The sequence below is a fragment of the Sinocyclocheilus rhinocerous genome, unplaced genomic scaffold, assembly GCF_001515625.1.
Source record: "Sinocyclocheilus rhinocerous isolate Xijiao unplaced genomic scaffold, SAMN03320098_v1.1 scaffold65, whole genome shotgun sequence".
Lineage (NCBI taxonomy): Eukaryota > Metazoa > Chordata > Actinopteri > Cypriniformes > Cyprinidae > Sinocyclocheilus > Sinocyclocheilus rhinocerous.
In genome coordinates, this window is record NW_015662000.1 from 1,083,117 (window position 1) to 1,107,110 (window position 23,994).

Consider the following 23,994-nt stretch of genomic DNA (forward strand, 5'->3'; position numbering starts at 1 on the left):
AAAAAAAAAAAAAAAGAGTATACTGTTATAAATATTGGATGTAATATGGACAAATTCCTTCCATGAATCCTAAAACACAAGCCCCCTTTTTGGAAGAGAGCAGAAAAATATAGTGTGCAAATTCTTGGAACGTCAAACGAGAAAAAAACCAGCAGTCAGTATGAGATGTGTGTAATGGGCAAAAACTCACAGTGAATAAAACAACTATAGGTCTTTTCACACCTCAGCGAGGGGTACGCCTCGTTTCATAGGCTTTCTAAATGCATGTTTCCGCAGATTAATTGATGGAGAGGTTTCGCTGCCATTATGCCACATAGAGGGCTGTGGGACCACATGGGAGGAAGAATATAAGAATTCAGCGTGTGTTTATTCAGTACAAGAGACGGCGGTTCGGAGCTCATTCAGCATTGACTGCAGGGGCTGAGAAAGGGTATCAGTAATGTATGAGCCTCCAAAAGGATCCATCAAAATTCAATTCACAGAAAGGTACTAGAAAAAAAAAAAACTGAACAGATCGCACTCCGAGTTGGTGGCCAGGAAATGGTAGGGGGGAAAATAAAATAAAAATGTCCAGAGGTGTGACGAGAAAATGTCTTTATTATTTATTTATTTTTATCTACAACATCATCAGATAAAATCACATACTGCACCAGCCGAGAAGCTGCAATTGAGAGCGGGAATGCTAACCGATAGCTTTCTCCTGGTATTATGGACCTCCTTTAAGAGTCTAGTCAAGACACAATGGGGTACCTGCTAGAGGCTAAAACACAGAGAAATATCAAGCCTCTGAGGAGGTTAACTTGTAGCTTTCACTGAGAATATACTGTATGTGACATCTGTCATGTCACCTGAGTGTTCCAGCTCACAGCCGAATGGGAAAACGATCCACTGCTTTCGCATCATGGTCAATCAACAGGAATAAATCATACAGTGTTTGAGTGAGACTTGCATGCTGAGCACCTTCCATAAGACTGTGGGGTTCTGTCACCTCATCAATGTCAACCAAGCCATTGTTCTTAGACACAAAGTATTTTCCTTTCCCCTTTAAACACTGACAGTGTACAATAGCATTTTGTGATCTTAAATTATATAGTGTTCCCTTTTCCACCGGAAAGGATGGTGGAAAATGATGCAGGATCGCATTTCCATTGTCCTGGGTTGAACAAATAGCTCTACACTGGCCCCTAAAACTTGCTGATCTCAAACCAGGAATGTCCAAATTAATAAATATTGTTATTTTATGCATTAATAAAAATAAAACATGTTTCTTGAGCACCAAAGTAGCATATTAAAATGATTTCTGAAGAATCATGTGACAATGAAGACTGGAGTAATGATGCTGAAAATTCAGCTTTGCATCACAAGAATAAATTAAATTGTAAAATACAATACAATAGAAAAGTTATTTAAAATTGTAATACTATTTCATAGTATTATTGTTTTTACTGTATTTTTAATCAAATAAATCTTTGGTGAGACTTCTTTCAAAAACAAAAAAAATCTTACCAACCCCAACCTTCTGAACAGTAGTTATATTTATGAAATTTGTAGGAGTCATGATTAAAAAGATTACAGCATGTAACAACCCAATTAGTTACGGTTGTTATTATTTAGCACTCAATGAATTATGACCAGTGTTAATTTAGCTGACGAATAATTTTTGTCATAATTTTCATCAACAACATTTTTTTCACCGATGACAACGTGACGATAACGAACTAAAACTCTTTTTGAATGACAAAAACTATGACGTAAATCTATTGACATTTTCGTCAACGAATAAAAACAAGATGAAAATGTTAGGGAGGGACGATTTGGGAAGAGATTCATTCAGAACAAATCTGCTGCGTGGTTCGGAAGTTAGATGCGTACATATGAACCGGCGGGACATAAGCTAACATACACTTGCTGCACGTCGCATAAAACGTTCAAAAATGTCAATATGTGGGAGTAAGAGAACCATAAACCATTTTTAGCAAATCTCAAAATGTTGTGATGCCAACATTTACTTATAGCATAAATTTATTTTAAATTTTTGCGATATTTTTTATTTTATTTACAACATTTTAATATCAGACATTCATTGGTTGACAGCCAGAACATTAAAATTATCAGCTTACTTTTTCCAGCCTGGATTCTAACATCAATGCTTCCCTTGTATATATACAGTACATATATAAAACGACAAGACTATTAAACAAAACAGATCTGAGTCATTATTTGGGAAATTGCATGTTGACATTAGCGTTGCATGGTCAAATTTGACTATTTACGGAAGGGGAGTCAAGGCTAAAGTATATTGTCAACCATAGAGTATGCAAATACTCTCCATATAAATCCATAAATCACATTATTTTCTGGCAAGCAAGTCAGCATTAAGTCAGAACTGTAAATTCCAGCTGGGCAACATTGAAGATTAATAGTGTATGTACAGCACTTAATAGTGTATGTACAGCACTGAACCCTAGGCTATGGAGTTAAAAAGAACAAGGTGAGCCGTACTTATAAAATAAAGAAGACACAGAGAGGTATGGTGAACTGCGGCATAAAGGTTTGAAGATTACATCTGTCTGCTCACAAGTAATCATGCAGTAATTTAAGTCATTTTAAAAATAAACCAGGACAGGTGCAGTTAAATAGAGTGTCTAATTGTCTTCAGGTAAGTGGGTGTGAGATCAGGTGGAATTAGCTCAGGGTTTCATGCACAAATAAATTTACATTTGTTATATACAGGCATGCTTTCATTAAAGATTCAGCACACAACACAAAAGTCATAGCTGGGATTGTATTGCTTTCGGTTAGTCAATCAGCTATGAAATGGAATACATAATCTCTTATGGATCAATTTCAAAGACATCCGGATAAAAAGGATTTCAGCAGCATTTGCTTTCAGACATATTTGATTGGCATTAAGTTGAAACGTTATGCACAAAGGTCTTTGCAGGCATCATCAAACAAGTCAACAAAGGACTTGTGAACAAAATTCACTGAGTCTGTTTCATTCTTTGGTTGTCTTTGAAGCTGAAGTATGCTTTGGTTAGTAAGTTTATTATATACTAAATGCATCTTTCCATATTTGAAAAGACCACAATAATTATTTCACAGTCTGCCAATCTTTGTCAAGAATAAATTCATACTTGAGAAAGAGATTGAAAGGCTGTGAGATAATTGGTGTGGAGGTGTTTAGACAAAACTGATCAACTAGACTTCAGTGTTGAACATACAGTACATAAGCCTTGGCATCACAGAGTAAAAATACACCTGCTTTTGCACATAAATTCCTAATAAACAACAGAATCTAAAGCAATATTTCAGTCTCAATTTTTGGTTATTTTCAATAGACTAATTACTCTAATTACTGACTGGTTGTTCATATGACAACATGCGTTGACAAATATTAAACTCTTGTTAAAAAGAACATACTGTATTCTATAGAAAACAAATAAAACGTAAGAATACATTGGGGTAGGGGTGGGCGATATGGCAAAAATATCATGATTTTTTTTTTTTCAGAAAAATCACAATTCACGATTTTAGCACGATTCTTTGTCATGTTGGTTTTACTATTTTGCAAGTTGTCTGAGCATTACAGCCAAACTAATTTCCATATTATAAAGACAAAGCCTTTCAAGGTAAAAAAATATAATAAAGAATGGCGGATATTTAGGATAAAGTGGGGGAAGATAAAAATCTTTGTCATTATTTTATCTTTGTTATTAAAAAATAAGAACAAAGATACACATTCCAAATACACATAATATACAAATAAAACAAACAGTGTTTTATTTTAGGTACAATAGGTGTATTTAGCAGGAGCATTCAAGAAATTGAATGAACAAATATACAGTAAGAATAAAACACTGTATAGATTGATTCCTATTAAAGCAACTGTATTAAAGTTTTTCAGTCAAAAGTAATGAGTGATTTTTCTCTTTGAGTTTTGTTGTTTTATTAACATTAAAGCAATATTTCACCCAAAAATAAAAATTCTGTCATCTGCCTGTCGGTCATATTGTTTTATTTTTATACCATCATTTACTCACTCAAAAGTTGTTTTAAACCTGTATGAGTTTCTTTCTTCTGCTGAACATAAATGCTATTTTGGAGAACATGGAAAACCAAACAGGTCCTGGTCCCCTACCTGACTTCCATAGTATTTTTTTCCTACTATCAAAGTCAATGTGGACCAGCTACTGTTTGGTTACCCACATTCTTCAAAATATTTTATTTTGTGTTCAGCACAATAAAGAAGTTAATAGCTACAGGTTTGGGACAACATGTGAGTAAATAATGACAGAAATTAAATTTTAGGGTGAACTATACCTTTAAAGGGATAGTTCACCCAAAAATGAAAATTAGCCCATTATTTACTCACCCTCAAGCCATCCTATTCCTAGGCGTATATGACTTCCTTCTTTCAGATGAATCCAGTCAGAGTTATATTAAAAATTTACTTTGATCTTCCAAGCTGTTTAATGGCAATCAGCGGGTGTTGCAGTTCATCAGTCCAAAAGAAGTTAAATAAAGCGCATCCATCCATAATAAAAAGTGCCTCACACGGATCCAGGGGTGAACAAAGGCCTCCTGTAGCAAATCGATGCATTTTTGTAAGAAAAATATCCATATTCAAAACGTAATAATCACTTTAATCTAGCTTGCGCCAACAGTTGTACACGGAAGCAGCTCCGGGAGGATGATGTAAGATGTCGGTTTTGCACATGCGCCGGTGAGTCTCGCGAAAACCAATGTTTGTTTACAGGAGCAAAGGAAGCAAAGTTTCCTTACTTTAGAAATGGAAAACCAGTCTCCTCTTGGCTTATATCGAAATCCTCCGACATTCTTCTTTACAAATCCTCGTTTTGTACTTACGTCATCCGCCCGGAGCTGCCTCCGTGTACAACAGTGAGCGTAAACTAGAGTAAAGTGATTATTACGTTTTAAATATGGTTATTTTCCTTACAAAAACGCATCGATTCGCTACAGGAAGCCTTTGTTCACCCCCGGGAGCCGTGTGAGGCACTTTTTATTATGGATGGATGCGCTTTATTTCACTTCTTTTGGACTGATGGACTGCAACACCCGCTGACTGCCATTAAACAGCTTGTCAAAGTAAGTGTTTTAATATAACTCTGACTGGATTCGTCTGAAAGAAGAAAGTCATATACACCTAGGATGCCTTGAGGGTGAGTAATTTAATTTTTGGGTGAACTAACCCTTTAATGACAGTCGGCAGCATGTTCAGTACTGTCCCTTTAAGAGCTGCACGCATCTAATATACAGGTACGCATGCATTTCTCTCTCAACTGTTTACTTTCATTTTAGACATAACCAACTGAGTCTAAATGTAAACCTTGTGTGTTTTGACAGTATTAGCTCAAAAGATAACTTAGTCCAGTAATCAGGCGCTGTTTAACAGGCTTTTTAGTGTATGCGGATATGCGCTCAGAGAAAGCGCACGTCAGAACAGCACGTGAATGAAACGTTTAACCGGCAAGACTTTAAAGCACATGCAAATAATGTACTTTTATGATTGCGAATAAGTGCAGTGTCCTGTGAGAGTAACTCTACAGCTGAGTTAACACTGATGTGAATGTATGTAGCATTGTACAGTATCTTGAGGCGGAGGCACCAGAACTGCAACTGATAGAATGTGCGCTGTAGCACGATACTACGATATTTCTTCAAAAGCAGATCGTGGAGACATTTTTATCATCCACGATCAAAAATCATCATATCACACAACCCTACATTGGGGGTATATTATTGGTTATTGTCCAAATAGTGTGGACAAATTTTTGACTGAAAAATTATGGCAGGACACTCAAAGATGACATGAGATACAACAAAATAGCAAAAGACATCCTTCTGAATGTGTTTGTAGCAGAGTCCATGAAATGAGTTAAATTTAAAGTCATTTAAAAACTTAATCAAAAGAGTTTTACCATGAAAACCATCCAAAACACCATTACAGTTGTTAGCATGCTAATTACAGCACTGCTGCTAAAAATATCACAGCTAAAAATGTAAATAAACTACTGTTCAAAAGTTTTGGGACTGTAGGAATTTTTTAATGTTTTCAAAAGCTCTTAAGCTCACCAAGGCTGCATTTATTTGATTAAAAATACAATAAAAATAGTAACATTGTGAAATATTATTACATTTTAAAATAACTTATTTCTATTTTAATATATTCATTATGTAATTTATTCCTGTGATGGCAAAGCAGAATTTTCAGCATCATTAATCCAGTCTTCACAGTGTCACATGATCCTTTAAGAAATCATTCTAATATGCTCAAGATTTGCTGCTCAAGAATTTTCTTATTTATTCTGCTATTTAATATTTTTGTGAAAACCGGGATTTTTTTTTTTTTTTTAGGATTCTTTGATGAGTAGAAAGTTTAAAAGAACATCATTTATTTAAAACAGAGATGTTCTTTAACATTATAAATGTCTTTATTGTCACTTTTCGATCAAATTAATGCATCCTTGCTGAATGAAAGTATTAATTTCTTCAAAAAAATAATCTTACTGACCGCAAACCTCTGAACGTGTCAAACAAGCTACATTTAAAGATAGAACATATCCAAGAGGATTTTATCATGAAAACAGACCAAAAGCTGTCAGCCTGCTAAATACAGCACCACCAATAAAAATATAAATTAATATATAAATATGTAGTCCTTCTTTATAAATAAATAACTGGCTAATTAACAAGTGAGTTGCTGGATGACTAGTTGAATAGCTGACTAGCATGATTCATTACCCATATCTATTTACAAGCCACTCAAGTCATTTGTCAGAGACCTACATATTAAATCTAACATCAGACAAGCATTAAGTCATTGTCTGTTATGGGCAGAGATGCACTCGACCAGCACAAACACATTTCAAAAAACAACTGAAGCAAAGACAAATTATCATTCTATGCCATTCCCGATATAATGGCTTTTCATAAAAAAATACATTCGCTCATCTTTTGTACAATCTGAGGTAAATTATTATTCCCTAACTAAGTCTGACTTAGATAAACAACCATGTCAGGAATGTCTTCTCCTTTCCCTGATGAACACAACAACATGGCAGTAGAAATTAATTACATGGACGCAAAGCGAACATTTTATTCTGAGCAATACTGCAAATCTGACATATCATAAATCCCAAACTGGCTCCACTGCCAACATCACATTTAAGAATTGGAGGTAAACGGAAATGACTGTCGTCTCATTTATCTTACATCAGGGATAAAGTAAAGTCACAATATTAGATGTATTGTAGGGTCAAAGAGCACCTTCACTGATGATGTGAACACAGCTTAGCGTTAAAAGCTAAGGACATCACGTCACCACAATACATAGTGGTCTGTCATTTTTCTGATAAATGGCATATGACTTTTACTTTGAGTGCTAGTATACACTCCTCCTATCTCTTCTCATTGTAATATCCTTAATCCAAACTGCCATTTAACCTGAACTTATTTGGAGGAAAAATAGTGACAGTATGATTGAAAAATGTCTCAAAATAAATTCAATCCACAAACCAAAACCGAATGTAAAAAAATGCTGCACATGGCATATATAAGCACAACAACTAACCATTTATTAGCAACACAAAAGGTCTTAATTAATATTCAAGCATATAAGCCTGTCAAAGAAAAATAATTAAATCCAGAGCACGAAATGTGATGAAAATTATTCAGGAGTAAAAAAAAAAAGACCCAGTCCAAAAAACTGAACTGCATATAAATCAATTGGAAGCCGGATGTTTTGAAAGTCTACTTTTGATTGCTACTTTAATATTGAAACCATGATTGGTAGACTGGTTATCCTTGAGTGGTGAATTTCTTCAAGAGGGGACATGCAATCAGATTTCAAACTGAATGTAAAAACATATGCCCCTCAATCAAGCTAATTTAGCAGGGCTGTTTGTTCGCCTTTGCTTGGCATTACTTTTGTCAGTCTCGCAGGCAACAGTTCACCGATGCTGAATGGCCAATTTTATACACTTCTATAGCAACCGGAACGATCCGTAATTCCCACTTCGGTCTTCTTAATGTTCGAATACTATCGATCTAGCCTGCATTAAACAGTAATGCACAGCAACCTTTAAATGTTCTAGAGACGAACTGAAATCCAAGGGCACCTCACTTCACAAAGTGGGAAGGAAAAAGCTTCACTCTCTTTTCCAACTGAGTACCAAAATAATTCAAAAGTGTCTGCAAAGCAATGTAAGGATGGTTAATAGTGGTAACTGTGATGTCATGACAGCTGTGACACTTTCCACGCAAATTTTGAATATTACCGAGAAACAGATAAACATAGCAACACGTAATTCTGTCATGTGACACTACATTTATTTGCATTAAAGTCCTTTTTAACAGCTCCCCATGTAAAGGCTTCTTATTGAAAGACAAAAGCAGCTAGAAGAACACTCATCAAAACACTAAAAGTGATGTGAAGTGGCAAATCAGAGGTTGTTGGGAATGTAGTAAGTGGATTCAACACGCTCTCTTAAGGAAACGTCGCTCAAGAGACTTTTATCCTGCACCACCGAAACATCACTCTTAAATCACACGACTTTTCAAATGACTTTAAGATGTCAATCTACCATCATATGGGGGAAGTCGTGGCCTAATGGTTAGAGAGTCGGACTCGTAACCCAAAAGTTGCGGGTTCGAGTCTCGTACTGGCAGGGATTGTAGGTGGGGGGAGTGAATGTACAGTGCTCTCTCCCACCTTCAATACCACGACTGAGGTGCCCTTGAGCAAAGCACCAAACCCCCAACTGCTCCCCGGGCGCCGCAGCAAAAAATGGCTGCCCACTGCTCCGGGTGTGTGTGTGTGTTCACTGCTGTGTGTGTGCACTTTGGATGGGTTAAATGCAGAGCACTAATTCCAAGTACGGGTTGCCACATGTCACGTCACTTTTTTCATATTCATACGGTGGCCGTGAAGTGCAAAGCAAATCACAATTCTGAAAACAAAATAACAGATTGGGATCGAACCTGGATCGATCGCTTCAATAAGTTAATGACACTCGCTTATCCAACTTATCCAGCCACTGGAGCTGATAGTTTACAGCCATTTTTAACTAAATGTAAATATACACTCCGTATTTTTTATTCCATAGTAAGGGCAATTCATACAATACATTTAAGCTGAGCTACTTTAATACCATCTCCGAACTTTCTACCATGACTCTGCTGTTCTTCGGCTGGTTCTTCCTGTATACGTTGATTGACAGATGTCTCGTCCAGTCAGCGGTGAGTAATCCCAAACCAATGGCGCTGTCTCAAACTATACCTACCTCTTCCGGTTTGTCTGATTTGTCGTTGTGTTTTCTGCCTTGTTCATTTGTTTTCGGATTTGTCATTGTGTTTTCTGACTTGTTCATTTGTCTTCGGATTTGTCATTGTGTTTTCTGACTTGTTCATTTGTCTTCGGATTTGTCATTGTGTTTTCTGACTTGTTCATTTGTCTTCGGATTTGTCATTGTGTTTTCTGACTTGTTATAATGTTTTTTGAATTGTTGTTGTGCTTTCTGAATGGTTATTTTGTTTTTTAGACTTGCATTTGCGTTTGTAATTTGTTATTTTGTTTTCAGAATTGTGATTTGCTTTGCACTTCACGGCCACCGTATATTCAGCTTGTTCAAGAGGATTAAATTACCCAAGGCTAAACTTTTAGGGTAAAAATGAAAAATGTGTCATCATGTGGTTCGAATCCTGTAATATTTTGTCTTCTGTGGGACACAAAGGAAGTCTGAGCTGTTCTTTTCCATACACTTTTTTACTGTCAGTTTTGAAAAATTACACAAGCACATTGCTTTATACAGACTTCTGAAGCCATAGGGTTTTGTGAGGAACAGACTGAGATTTATGCCATTCCCTGCAAACCTCAGCATAAGCTTGTAGATACTAGTGATGCAACTAACAATTACTTTGATAATTGATTAATCTGTCAAGTATGTCTTCAAATAGTGAGATATAAAAATACATTTTATTTCGTTTTTTCTGTGAACTATGCAATACACAACCTGATCTCATGACAAAAACGTACCTGTGGGAAATTTTTCGCAAGACGCGAAATACATAGCGCCATGTACATTACGTTACATATTCGATGTAAAATGTCCACTGAGTGGTACTAAAAGAGTGTTCGTTTTTTTTTCCCAGGAACAGATGAACGTACATATGGTACTTTTTATGTGACGTTGGTTTTATACGTGTCACCACAGTTCTGACTTGAAATTTCTGTTGAGTGGCGCTATACCTGTAACTGTAATTTAAAATAACGTACCATCTGCACTACACATGAACCTACCCGGTAGTATGAACAAAAGCGAATGTGATGTAAAAACACAATCACAAGCATGCCATTTTAGCATGTTTTTCGATCTCTCATCTTTCAGCTCTTTCATTGAGAGTTATGTTTTTCACGGGATTCGCACCCCAGGATTCCGCATCTCAAGTCCAATTCCATGCCGGCTGAGCTAATGAGCAAGCTTGTTACGTCCGGAAAGCAAAACATATGGAGCTGTAATAACTGTGTACAAAAGCGATTACAAGTGCTTGAGGTTTTACCGCCTCTAGTGTTAATTTCTGTTGGAAACTGCAATGATATGTACTTAAATACTTAGCGTTTTGCGAAAAAGTTACCACAAGTACGTTTTCGTCATGAGATCAGGTAGGCTATATATTATGTACATAAAAATTGCTATAAATAACACATTCTAAAACTTGTTCACAATAATAACAATAATAATAATAATAATAATAATAATAATAATAATAAAGTGACTTGTCGATTATTTTGATTTTGATTAACTGTTCTTCATAAGCAGCCATTAAATAAATAAATAAACAACACCTTAATTGAATGTAATTTGTTATAAAAAATAACAATAAAAGGTAACATTAAATACATCAAATGTCCATTCCACTGTACCCGATTTTCTAACCAAGAAAGAAATGGAAGAGAGACCTTAGGGCTCTATTTTAAAAGTTTAAAGCTGTTTTAGGCTAGTCTGAAGTCTGCTCCCTCGTACTAGAGTCTAACTTGGACAGATCAAATGATTCATCTTCTGAAGTGAGTTGAGAATGTCCAGGAGCAACATTTTGCTTGTGCAGGATAAAAGACAATGACGTTTCTCCTTTGAGACCACCCTGTGTGGATCGCTGGTGGGTCCAGTAATAATTCCACTCCCCTCTGCTGGGGTACTGAGCACAGTGGTACATCAGCCTGAAAACAGTCTGTAAAACGGTCTTTCTCTGGATCTAAGTGCTTCTTTGATTGCTTACTGTTGATTAAAGCACCCAGGAAGAAATCAAGGCATCCTCTTGACTCATTGATCTTCAGCTGTCCTTGGTGAGCTCAGTGTTTAAAAGAGGTATGCTAACATCCTGCTACAATAACCACTGTGCCTTACGAATATGTCAAGGGCCAATCTTGAATCTTAATTTTCTTTTGTAATTCATGTCATAACATTTCATGCATTAAAGACGCTATTTTCTAATTTAAAAAACCTTCATATGTAAACAAGTGAACAGCAATTTGATTAAAATATGAATAATAAAACTGATAAACAAAAAACCAACCAACAAAAAGACAATCAAACACCTTCAGTGTAATGCAAAAGACATCAGTAAACAAACCTCATGCATCCACACCACTAGATGTCAGTATAAAGTACAAGAACACTAGGATGAAAGAAGATATTTTCCACACACACAACAATTCAAAACGTTTCTTTAGGAGCAAATTAGCATATTAGAATGATTTCTGAAGGATCATGTGACACTGAAGACTAGAGTAACGATGCTGAAAATTCAGCTTTGTCATCACATTACATTACGTTATTTAAAACTGTAATAATATTTCACAATATAACTATTTTTATCAAATAAAAACAGCCTGGGTAAGCTAAGAGAGTTAATAAATAATAAAAACCTCCTACCAACCCTAAAACTTTTAACGTTAATGTATAAAATCCTACAGTAATTATTACAGCTTATGAAGTATGCTACTCACCCAGATGTTGCCATCTTGATGGTATGGTTTCCAGTTCCTGCCTGTGTCACTGTAGAGCAGCCGGTAGCGTGTCGTCCAATCAGAGCTGCTATATCGACCCTGTGTGGCGATGGCTGTGACCTGTTTTCTGCTTCCCAGGTCGACCTGCAGCCACTGATAATGATCACTGTCCAGCGGAGACCAGCCCCCAGCACCTAGAGAAAGTGCACAACACTTACTATCTTGTTGTATTGATCTAAAGTCTTTGTGCTTGTGTCACAGAGGGGCTAGAGAAAAACAGAACAGCAACAAATGTTGATTTTTTGTAAATGTTATGTTTGCTCTTAAAAGGGTTTTTTAAGAGTACAAATTGGACATCATACTCTACAGGATAATCTACAAGATTTTTGTAATTTAACAAAGATCAGCTTTAATGGTGTTGTTCAAGAGGAGCATCTGTATTTTTCTGTTTTTGCTTCTCTTGGAGGTCTAAGAACAGATTGTCCTACAGATGTTTTATCTGTGCTCTTAGCTGGAGGCTTTTGGACATTTGTTAAAGGCATATTTGAAGGATCATTAGATGTCAGTATAAAGTACAAGAACACTAGGATGAAAGAAGATATTTTCCACACACACAATTCAAAACGTTTCTTTAGGAGCAAATTAGCATATTAGAATGATTTCTGAAGGATCATGTGACACTGAAGACTAGAGTAACGATGCTGAAAATTCAGCTTTGTCATCACATTACATTACGTTATTTAAAACTGTAATAATATTTCACAATATAACTATTTTTATCAAATAAAAACAGCCTGGGTAAGCTAAGAGAGTTAATAAATAATAAAAACCTCCTACCAACCCTAAAACTTTTAACGTTAATGTATAAAATCCTACAGTAATTATTACAGCTTATGAAGTATGCTACTCACCCAGATGTTGCCATCTTGATGGTATGGTTTCCAGTTCCTGCCTGTGTCACTGTAGAGCAGCCGGTAGCGTGTCGTCCAATCAGAGCTGCTATATCGACCCTGTGTGGCGATGGCTGTGACCTGTTTTCTGCTTCCCAGGTCGACCTGCAGCCACTGATAATGATCACTGTCCAGCGGAGACCAGCCCCCAGCACCTAGAGAAAGTGCACAATACTCACTATCTTGCTGTATTGATCTAAAGTCTTTGTGGCTGTGTCAAAAAGGGGCTAGAGAAAAACAGAACAGGAACAAATGCTGTTGGTTTGGTGTAAATGTTATGTGTGCTTTTAAAAGTGTTTTTTTAAGAGTACAAATTAAATGGGTCGTACTCTACAGGATAATCTACAAGAGTGTTGTAATTTAACAAAGATCAGCTGTAAAAGTGTCTTTTTTCAGAGAAGCATCTGTATTTTTCTGTTCTCGCTTCTCTAGGAAGTCTAAGAACAGATTGTCTTACAGATGTTTTATCTGTGCTTTTAGCCGGAGGCTTTTGGACATTTGTTAAAGGGATATTTGAAGGATCATTAAATGTCGTAAATCTAACCATTAATATTAAAGAAACTACCCCTTTTCAAGCACATCTGGCACGTAATGCTTACTTCTCACAATCTATTACAAAATTTTTTCTCTTTGAATATCCTGTTTCTCTCAAAATACCCAATAAATAATGCCCCTAATAAAGTTTTATTTTATTTATTATCAAGACACCAAGAAGGCAACAGAGTCAAAGAACTAAAATGAGAGACGCAAAGTGTGAAGAAATGTTATTTTTTTTTAGCAGAATATTCTTATTGTGCATAATTTCCAAACCAGCTGTAAATTGTTCAATTACTAACTAAAGGTGTGGAAATATTATTTAACTGTGAATTTTTTAAATGGGCAAACTGCTAGTTGCAATATTAGTCTTATAGCAAGACAAACGAGTAAGACATTTTATTCCAAAAGTGTTAAATTGACATTTTCACCACAGAATGTGTTGGGAATTTAATGACTGCTATATATACTGCTAGACATTGTTAGCAGACAAATTAAACTAGTGAATCTACAGGAACAAAAATGCCCATAGTTTAAGAGACACCCAGATATAATCACCATGTTCAACAGTGAAGTCAGTCTTTCTATCTGTATCTGTATTGGTATGAATTGGACGTACTGTACTGCACGTAGCTTAAACTTTGAAACTTTTTAGCTTAAAATTTAGAAGTACATTCCGTCCATTTAGTTCCTAGCTATCTTCACACTAAACATAATGCAGGATGGCGCTGGCCGGCGACACACTGCAGCCAGCCAAAGGGAGAGTCAGAGTGAGGACATAAAGTGAGGGTCAGCAGTTTAGCGTGTCCATGGATCAGTACAAGACAGAAGCTTAAGAGAGTGTAAGAGAGCCAGGGGACATCCACTCCACCACCACCTGCAACCTGCCGCCGAGGCAGATGTTCTGAGGAGATAAAGAGAGCAGAAGAAGGGCACTGGAAGGACACCAGCAGCCCAGAAAGAGGGGAATAAAACAGGGAGCAGAAGACAACAGCTCCTGGAGTTGTTACGGTCCAGACTAAATAAATAAAAAACACTTGATGACTTTGATAAAACAGGAGAAGATAGAACTGAAGAGATGAAAAATAAATTGCATTATGTTGTTCTAAACCCTGCCTGATGGGATATCTGCGCAGCCTTATAGATGTAGCATGTAGGACTTTGTGATGATAATGCACCTAGGCGATGATAAATCACATGGCATAATTTTTGAATAGTTTACCATTTGCTAACACGCTGACACTAAAAGAGAAAGACTCGCAATGTGATTTCTTCTGCCCATTTTGGTGATTTGTTTTTGTATTGTGTTCAGTCACTTGACAAAGTTAATCTATTTGATCATTTCTGGATTCAAATATAGATGTTCAAATGCAGGCATTATGTTTTCAGTATTGGTTTCTAATACAAGATGAAGGAGATACAGACAGCTGTAGGCAAAGCACTGCTATAGGCAGGACAGTATCAATGGGGGTTTGCTGCACATTAATCACAGAGAGATCTGTTTGACCTCATAATTAAAATTCTGTCATTACTGTTTTATCATTTTCATGCTTGAAGTTTTGCCTCAGTAATACATTTTCAGTCAGGGAAAAATATACATTATCAAACTTCAGCCACCAGTTAGAGATTAAAGAAATAGTTTATAAAAGATCTTCAGATTCTAAACCCAAATTACTTTCTTTACTCCATGGAACAGAAAAGGAGAATCAACATGAAAATTAAAAATTTTCAGAATGACTCTCATTAAAAGTCATATTTATATACAATCAGCACAATGTTTTAAAATGTTTTTGAAAGTTGTTTCTTATGCTCATCAATGCCACATTTATTTGACCAAAAATAAAATTAAAACGGCAATATTGTGAAATATTATTACAATTTAAAATAACTATTTTCTATGGAAGCTTGTTTCCGCGACAGGATAAAAAATGATCTTTTCATGCGCATCTTTCATGCGTCTTTTTCCTCACAATTCTGAGTTTAGTATTTCACAATTCAGAACTGTTTTCAGAATTGCGAGATATAAACTTGCAATTCTGAGAAGAAAAGTCTGAATTGTGAGATGTAAACTCCCAATTGCAAGTCAAAATGAAGTCAGACTATTCCATGGGGAAAAATATTGTTGAGATGTAAACCTATAATTAAAATATGTATGGAACATGTAATCTTGGAATTGTGTTCAATTGAGTTCATATCTTGCAATTCTGACTTTTTTATCAGAGTTCCAAGTTTATATTTCACAATTCTGAATTTATATCTCACAATTCAGACTTTTTTTCTCAGAAAAACAGTCAGAATTGAGAGATAAAAAGTTGCAATTACCTTTTTATATTCTGTGGTGGAAATGGGATTATGTAGTTTTCAATTTTTGTAATTAGTAATTAATTTAGTAAGTAATTTATTCCTGTGATAGAAAAGCTGAGTTTTCAGCATTATGATTTATTGATAAATAGAATAGTTCAAAAAGAAAAGCATTTATTTAGAAACAGAAATCTTTTGTAACATTAAAAATGGCTTTGCAGTTACCTTTGATCAGTGTGTCCTTGCTCAATAATAAAATTTATAGTAGCTTATATAAAGCACTCCAATGTTGGATATTATCATATGTATATGTTACTATAGATTAAACATTTTTTACAGTGTATATATAATGTACAAAATGAAGAAAAATATTTAATTCAACTTTGTAAGAATGCAAAAGGAGAAAGAACTAAAGAAAGAGAAAGGGAAATAAAGGACATGGATCACTGCTCACATTCCTTATATTAGTCCCTCAATCTCATGCATGGACACATTGGTATTCAGCTGAGCTTGGGGGACATGCCTGAACGCTGGGGGACTGAACCTTCCTTCCCCTCTGTCATTCACCTCAGTTTTCCCACCTCTCCCTCTCATTAGTTTCCAACAGGCTAGTTTGTTTCCCACATAGCAGCCAGAACAGCCGTCTGTCCCTTCCCATCTCCGGCTGTGAGGGCCAAACAGGTTTCTGATGAAGCGAGATTTGACCTTTCCCTCAGATTCATCTCACAGATGAACTGCTGCTAAATAGATGCCCCTCCTGCCAGATGAGAGCGGAGGAAGCGTAAGCAAGTCTCAAATCTGATGTCTGGATTTGAGGTGATGCCGAGGGCGGACCGCGAAATGGCTGTGTGCATCTCGCACACCAGAGTGGCGTGATTACTGCTGACCTTCAACAGGCCATTTGCTGATGTAAATCCATATGAAAAATATGAAGTGATGGATGTGTTTCATATAGTGTCAAGGTCTTTAGGAGACTGAGTGAAAGATGTTGCATGAGCAGTGTCAGAAATGCATATTAAACTACTAGGCTTTTTAAAAAGATCTAACAGCAAGAACACATAGCCGGAGATTTAACCTTTGCTCTTGAAGAGGGGTAAATGGGGTCATACAGGCCCACTGCTATACTTCACAAGACACTGTATAGACTATAATGAATACAAAGTGGCAGAAACAATATACTAAACTAGTACAAGCCCAAATTCTGTTGAACTTGGGTGCGTCATCTGTGTATAACTATTACTCATATATTTATAATAATTTATTATTATTATATTTTTGAGGTGTTGAGTTTCTGCATACAGCCTCTGTTGAAATGATTTAATGTTACTTTTTAATGTTTTTATTATAACAACATCTTATTCACTCTCACTTTTTTATAGTTCTGGGTCACTTTTTGATTTGTATAGTGAGAAATATTTTATTTGTACTTTAAATAATTCATTGGTATACCTAAAGTCTATTGGATATTTATATGCTATTATTTCCCATTTTCAAGACAGACAGTCATAAAGACAGAATTATAGGTGAAACAATTAATGCATAGATGGAAAGCCTGATAGAAGAATAGACTGATTTGACAGAATACATATAATGACAGATAGAACGATGGATAGAACGACATAGAGGTACGCAGATAGATAGACAGATGGAGGAATGGACAAATGGATAGATGGATGGATGGATGGATGGATAGATAGATGGATAGATGGATAGATGGATAGATAGATAGATAGATAGATGGAACGATAGAATGATAGAATGACAGACAGACAGACAGACAGATGGATAGATAGATAGATAGATAGATAGAATAATAGAACTATACATAGATTGTACCCTGTTATGATACAATGCATGCATTAAGAATACAGGATGATATCACTATAACTGTCACCCATCAAAGAAGATAAATACCAATCCTGCTTTCTATAGACCTTTTTTCTGTTAGTAAACATTGTGACGTTTTTCTGTGGGCGGAGCTTAGGTGGAGGCAGAAAGATTCCCCTGACCGCTTCACTAACGCTAGCTATGAAGCTTGTTAGCTTGTTTTTGCTGTTTTTTTTTTAACAATGACTGGAGAAAATCCGATTTTACCTGCATATGTAAAGGAACTCGCTGTCCGGGATCGCGACTGTTATTTGAAAAGGTTAACTTTAACGGAAGAAACCAGATTGGCCGACCCTACACGCTAGCTCAAAGCATGGATGATCTGACAGGATTACCTCCGGTTGAGTGATTCACATCTATAGAGAAACCTAACGTGCAGGGGTGTGAAGTAACGAATTACAAATACTCACGTTACAGTAATTAAGTAGTTTTTATCAGTAATTGTACTTTTTTGAGTACTTTTACCTCTTTTTGAGTATATTTTAAGTGATGTATCGGTACTTTTACTCCGCTATTTTCCTCCGTTTGTGGTCGTTACATGCTTATTTTAATTTTATTTTTATCCATCAATGCCTTGTCTCTCTCTCTTGCGTGCGTTCTGCAGCAGTCACTTGGATAAGTCGTTGTTGCTTGTTGAACTTGTTGACTTTTGTTGAGTTTGAGCGCGTGATGCGCGCTGTGAAAACGTTTTTTTATCAATTTTATACAGTCCGCCTTCATTTAGCAAGTGCACTCGCGCATAAACAATTTTCAAGTTCAACACTTTTTGTTCCGTTCAGTTGTGGATGCTGCTGATTCACCGAGACCGCCGCGGCTCAGCAAAGAGACATGCGTGTGTGTGTGTTTTCCTATGAAAATGTTTCCCCAGAAATACTTCGCTATTTAATGCCTTTTTCTTTACAAATTGTATTATCAGCATAACAATTCGAGTAAATGTGTAAAAGGTATGGCATGAATTTGCCATCCTTCTAGAACAATGTGCATTTATGTTAAAATTGTAATAAATTATCAAGTTTAGTTGTTTTTATTTCTTTATTGCAAAACGCTAAAACTGGCACCGTTTTGGAGAGAAATGGGCTCTCATTTTAACCCATATCATGGTGTGTGATGCTGAACTATGAGTTTCTAATGGTGTTTGTATTTGCACTGTTCTAAACATTAATATTTTATGTGCAACAACAGCATATGCTGTCTCAGTGGCCTTACACATGATTTTAAATCTATTTTTTTCTAACTTTATGATTTAAATGGGGATGATTGTACTGAGAATAACTTTCATCTTTTCTTCAACTGAATACTGTTTCTGTGCTGTTTTGATGTATTTTAAAGAGTTGGCAGTCAACATTAAAACTGCTGGATGATAGATATTCTTCATTCTTTATGACAAACAAGATAATGTGAATTACAGAATGTACAACGTTTTTAAAATGTATAAATTGCGGTGTACAGCGTTTATTATGAGGGGGTAGAATCCACAGCTCAGTACTCACTACTCAATACTCATGAGTACTTTTAAATAGGCTACTCTTTTACTCTTACTCAAGTAGTTTTTTTGGACAAGTACTTTTACTCTACTCACACTACATTTTTTGGTACTTTTACTTGATTTTTTCACTACTCTTTCCACCACTGCTAACGTGTAAAGTTATAATAAAGAGAAACTCACCTGTGTCTGTCTAGTCATGAAAATCCATATATATTTCAATTTCAGCAGGCAACTATTTTTACAGCTACATAAGAGTGAACTGGGCCAAAATACAAAAAAAGTTAAACATTCAATGTCATGGTTATATTATTTGAAGATGTATGTGTCATGTAATGATACAAATAGTTATTTTAAAGTATATACACTGTTAGACTTTGCTGTAATTTTACAGTTACTTACCGCAAAAAAGCTCAGTAAACTACCATATATATGTTTTACGGTTAACTACGGTAATATGCACTGCATTATGGGTATTTTATGCCATTTACAGTCATTTACTGCATATGGGAATTTGCGATACTTTACTGTTTGCTCAAAAGCAGTAGTGCTACTGTAAATTGTTCTGCGGATGAAAAACATGAATCTGCATTCTGAATTTAACGTCTGGGTAAGCACAAGTGCGGTGAAATAAATGTATTTTTAAAATTATAAAAAAATTAAATATATAAACTTTGCTTGCACCCCACAAAATTTACATTTTATTCGCGCGCAAAGCCCGCACAACAACCTGGCAGAGGTTATATAAACTGAGGCTTGTGTCCGGTGCGCGCATAACGGACTTCCCCTCTGAGTGAATCGCCAGACATCAGCTGGGAGTTTTCCTGTGGTAAGTACTTTTCACTTATTTTTAAAACGTAAACCATTATCAATATCAATGACATTTCAAAATATGAAGAAAGTAAATATAAAATCGAATTAAAGGCTATTACTAGGACAGTCTGAGGGAAATGTTAGTTTTCCTCAAAAACTGCCGCTTTCATGAAACTCATTTAATTGTCCTGCAACTGACTGACTGCCTTTTCCAGTACAGATGTCTAGTATTTACACAAACAATGATTTTTCGACATTTTTACTGCTAGTTATGGTATATTTTACTTTTCAGTTAAATGAATACCATTAAATGCCGTTAAATGTGTGTGACGTCATTTGAAATAGCACGAACGGTCTCTCTCTCTCTCTTGCGTGCGCGTTCTCTCTCACGTGCTCTCTCTCTCGTAAATAAAACATTTACCCCAGTGCATATACCAGAGAAAAAAAAAATCAATTAATTCAAGAATGAAAATGCATTCTTTATTATGGCTTATTGTTTGTTAATAGAAGCAAGGTCTCATCAAAGTCAGTGTTCTCTTAAGTTTCATATTAATTATTTTTTACATTTTATTGTATATATTCTCTCTTTTTTCAGTGTTGATTGTAATCTGATTGTGTAAGTGATCAATCTAGCAGTCATTCTAGATCTATGATTTATCATGTTCATAACATATAGTGATTAGTCAATATCACTGACGAAAAATAATGATTATTCTTTTTCTCTCTTTTGCTTGTTTCAACAGGAGCTAACTACACCCCAAAGGCTATTTTAGGAGCCACAGCACTGAGAATCTTTGGCTTTGTAAGTGTTTTTCATTCTAGATCTATGATTAATCATGTTCATAACATATAGTGATTAGTCAATAATCACTGACAAAAAATTATGATTCTTCTTTTTCAACAGGAGCTAACTACACCCCAAAGGCTATTTTAGGAGCCACAGCACTGAGAATCTTTGGCTTTGTAAGTGTTTTAACTATCAGACGTAGTATGTGACATTAGATTAACTGCAGCTATGACAGAAATGTCTTAATATGATAATAATTAAAGAGATGTTTTGATATATATATATATATATATATCCCACACCTGAGATATGCAATATCTCTCTGATGTTTCCTCTTTTCCTCCCTTTTTCTTGTGTCAGCAGGAGCCAACTACACCCCAGAGACTCTTTTAAGGGCCACCTAGAATCACGGCACCTTTGGCTTTGTACGTTTTTTAAAATTTTTTATATGATCACTCATATGCTCAGATGTTGGGCTGGGGATTGATACAGATTTCATAATTCCATTTGATTCACAAGCTCTTAATTCAGTTCTGATCTTGATTCAATTTAGTTTGATTCACACTTTTTCTTATTCTCTTATTCTAATTCCATATGATTCCAGTTTTCATGCGATTTAATTGGATTAAAATATTTCTGAGAATTTGATGACAGCCATTTATGTACCTTGATTTAGTATTCATTTTGGTTATAATCCTGTGTTCTTCAAGAGTCCTTCTAGATTGACTCAAAAGCCTGTTTTGCTCTAATATTAACAAATGATACAAATGTTACAGTAGCTGATACACACTGATATTCCTTGGATCAAGAGCTGTCACAACTTAAAAAATACTTTAAAACAAACAAAAAAAAAGTTTAAGTTTGAAGGACCATAAAGTTACTCAGTGTACATCTTTAATGTCATTGTACATTCAGGCAATTAATGGAGTTCCCTGACAAGGATGTGCAAAAAAGCAATACTGTTTAAACAGTACTATACTGGGAATAACTGCTGCTGCACACGTTGTTACCTTGTCTGTTAATTAACAAATTTAGGTGAGATAAACTCATGGCCATTTCTCACACATTTCCCCTCTGTTTTGTTTCATATCAGCTGTCAGTGGTTATGGAGGCCATGCAGCCAAGGCCAACTGGAATGCTTGTTGCCATATTTCTTTTTGTTGCAATATCGTCATGATCTCTGCTTTGATTTGTTGTTATGAATTCAGTTCTCTATTTTGTTTTGTAATGTTCCAGAATAAAGCACAATAAATAAGTAAGTAATGGATGTATTTAATAGTGACAGTGAATAAAAAATATACTGTTGTACATGGACTCAGGTCACTTATTTGGAATTTATTCAATTCAATGGCATTCATGTAAAATATTCAAAGGTTTTATAAAATAACTAGTGTAAAATAAATTACAGTAAAAGTGCTGTAATATTATTATACTGTAAAACTAAGTTACAGTAAGGATATAAGGATATAGTACTGTAAAATTAAGTTGCAGTAAGGGTATTTCACTGTAAAATGACATTGCGGTAAAGCCATCATACTGTAAAATGAAATTGCGGTAAGGCCATCATACTGTAAAATGAAATTGCGGTAAGGGCATTATACTGTAAAATGAACTTGCAATAAGCTACTGTAAAGGGGTAGTTACAGTAACTTACTGGCAATAGTGCTGCCAGTAAGTTACCGCAAAAATACAATAAAAAGTCTAACAGTGTACCTCCTGTAAATTATGTAAGTTTACAGTGACATTACATACCTTTACTTTACATACAGTACATTTAAATTAAGATGTGAATATTTTCTAGAAATAAAAATTCCATAAACTAATTTTGAACTTTCTGTATTTGATTTTGGTAACACTTTATTTCGATAGTCCACTTTAGACATTCTATTAACAGTAAGTAACTTTGCAACTACATGTCAACTAGCAGTTAGTAGAGTACACTTTATTTAACCTTTTCTGACAAGAAGTGTGCACTGCAAACGCGAACATTTTTGACTATCGTTTCTGTCCAGTCTGCTCGTTTTATCACATTTAACCACAGCTGTCGTTCAGTTTTTTGTCTGTCGGTGGCACAACCCTCTACATTGCGAGTAAATCACTCGCATATGCGACTAAATCTTACTCTGGGCGACTAAATAATGTCTAACATTAGCCATTGGCTAATAAATTCTTAGATTTTACACGCCAGTATGAGTGTGAGAGGCGTTCAACACAGATTTTCACTCGATAAACACGCTGACTGAGCGCTTGAGAGTTTCACTCTCCGTCAAACGATCTGTACTATTTGGATGCGCTCAATATGCTTTAAAATTTTAAATTGGAGCCTCTACTTCGTCGATTCCACAATAAGACGATATTTTAAGCTCCTTATGTAGCTGAATCTGCGCTGGCTTGAATTGGCCGCCTCCAGTTTCCCCTTTGTTTTGCCTCCAGCTAGCGCGGTGACATAATTGTGACGTTGGTCCTAAAAGGGTCTATAGACCAGTTCGGAGTAGACGTCACAGTTACATCACTTGCAGCTGCGCGCGCATTGTGGTGGCCTAAAAACACTGGGAGCAAGTGGAGGGAAACGGGTAAAATCCATGGAATAAGAGAAAAAATTTATTGTTGTGCCTTTGGATGTCAGAATCGGAATGCAAATAATTTTTATATAATACTGTCGTCAAAGACGCCATTTGAAGCTAAACGCAGACCTTTAAACGGACAAACTATGGATGAAACCTGCTATGATTACCCTATTTTAAAAAGCATACATTTGATTTAAACAATAGGTCTATATAATATTCATATAGGGGACATATTGTATTAGCCCTACAGTTGAAATACATGCATGAAATACTATGTAAACCTATAACATTTTCTGCCACCAGATAGGCTCCGCCCACAAAAACGTCATCACTGTTTGCAAACACTGAAATTGGTCTATTGATTTTGTGCTCACTCTCTCTCTTTCCTCTTCTATATTCAGCCTGGAAATCTTTAAAATACATTAGTAAGGCTAAATAATGCATCATTGATAGAGTCAGAATGTTGGATGCTGGCATATAGACATTACCTATAATAGTCCTTCATGACACTGCTCATCTAACTAGAACTAATGAGCCTTCCTCTGTGACATCATCACCCAGAGTCCCACAGCAAACCCTCACCCTGGCACAACCGGCCACTTCTGATGCCAACATGCTGTCAAATCCAACTTTTCTCAGCCCTC

General features: G+C 35.7%; 1 protein-coding gene across 1 annotated transcript in view; it reads right to left on the bottom strand.

Annotated features, from left to right (window-relative positions):
* Nucleotides 1-23,994, bottom strand: part of cntnap2a (contactin associated protein 2a) — a 408,589-nt gene that overhangs the window by 227,090 nt on the left and 157,505 nt on the right. The window contains exon 3 of the mRNA XM_016537023.1: nucleotides 12,940-13,133. Within this exon, the coding sequence (XP_016392509.1) occupies nucleotides 12,940-13,133 (194 nt within the window). The remainder of the gene's footprint in view (nucleotides 1-12,939; nucleotides 13,134-23,994) is intronic.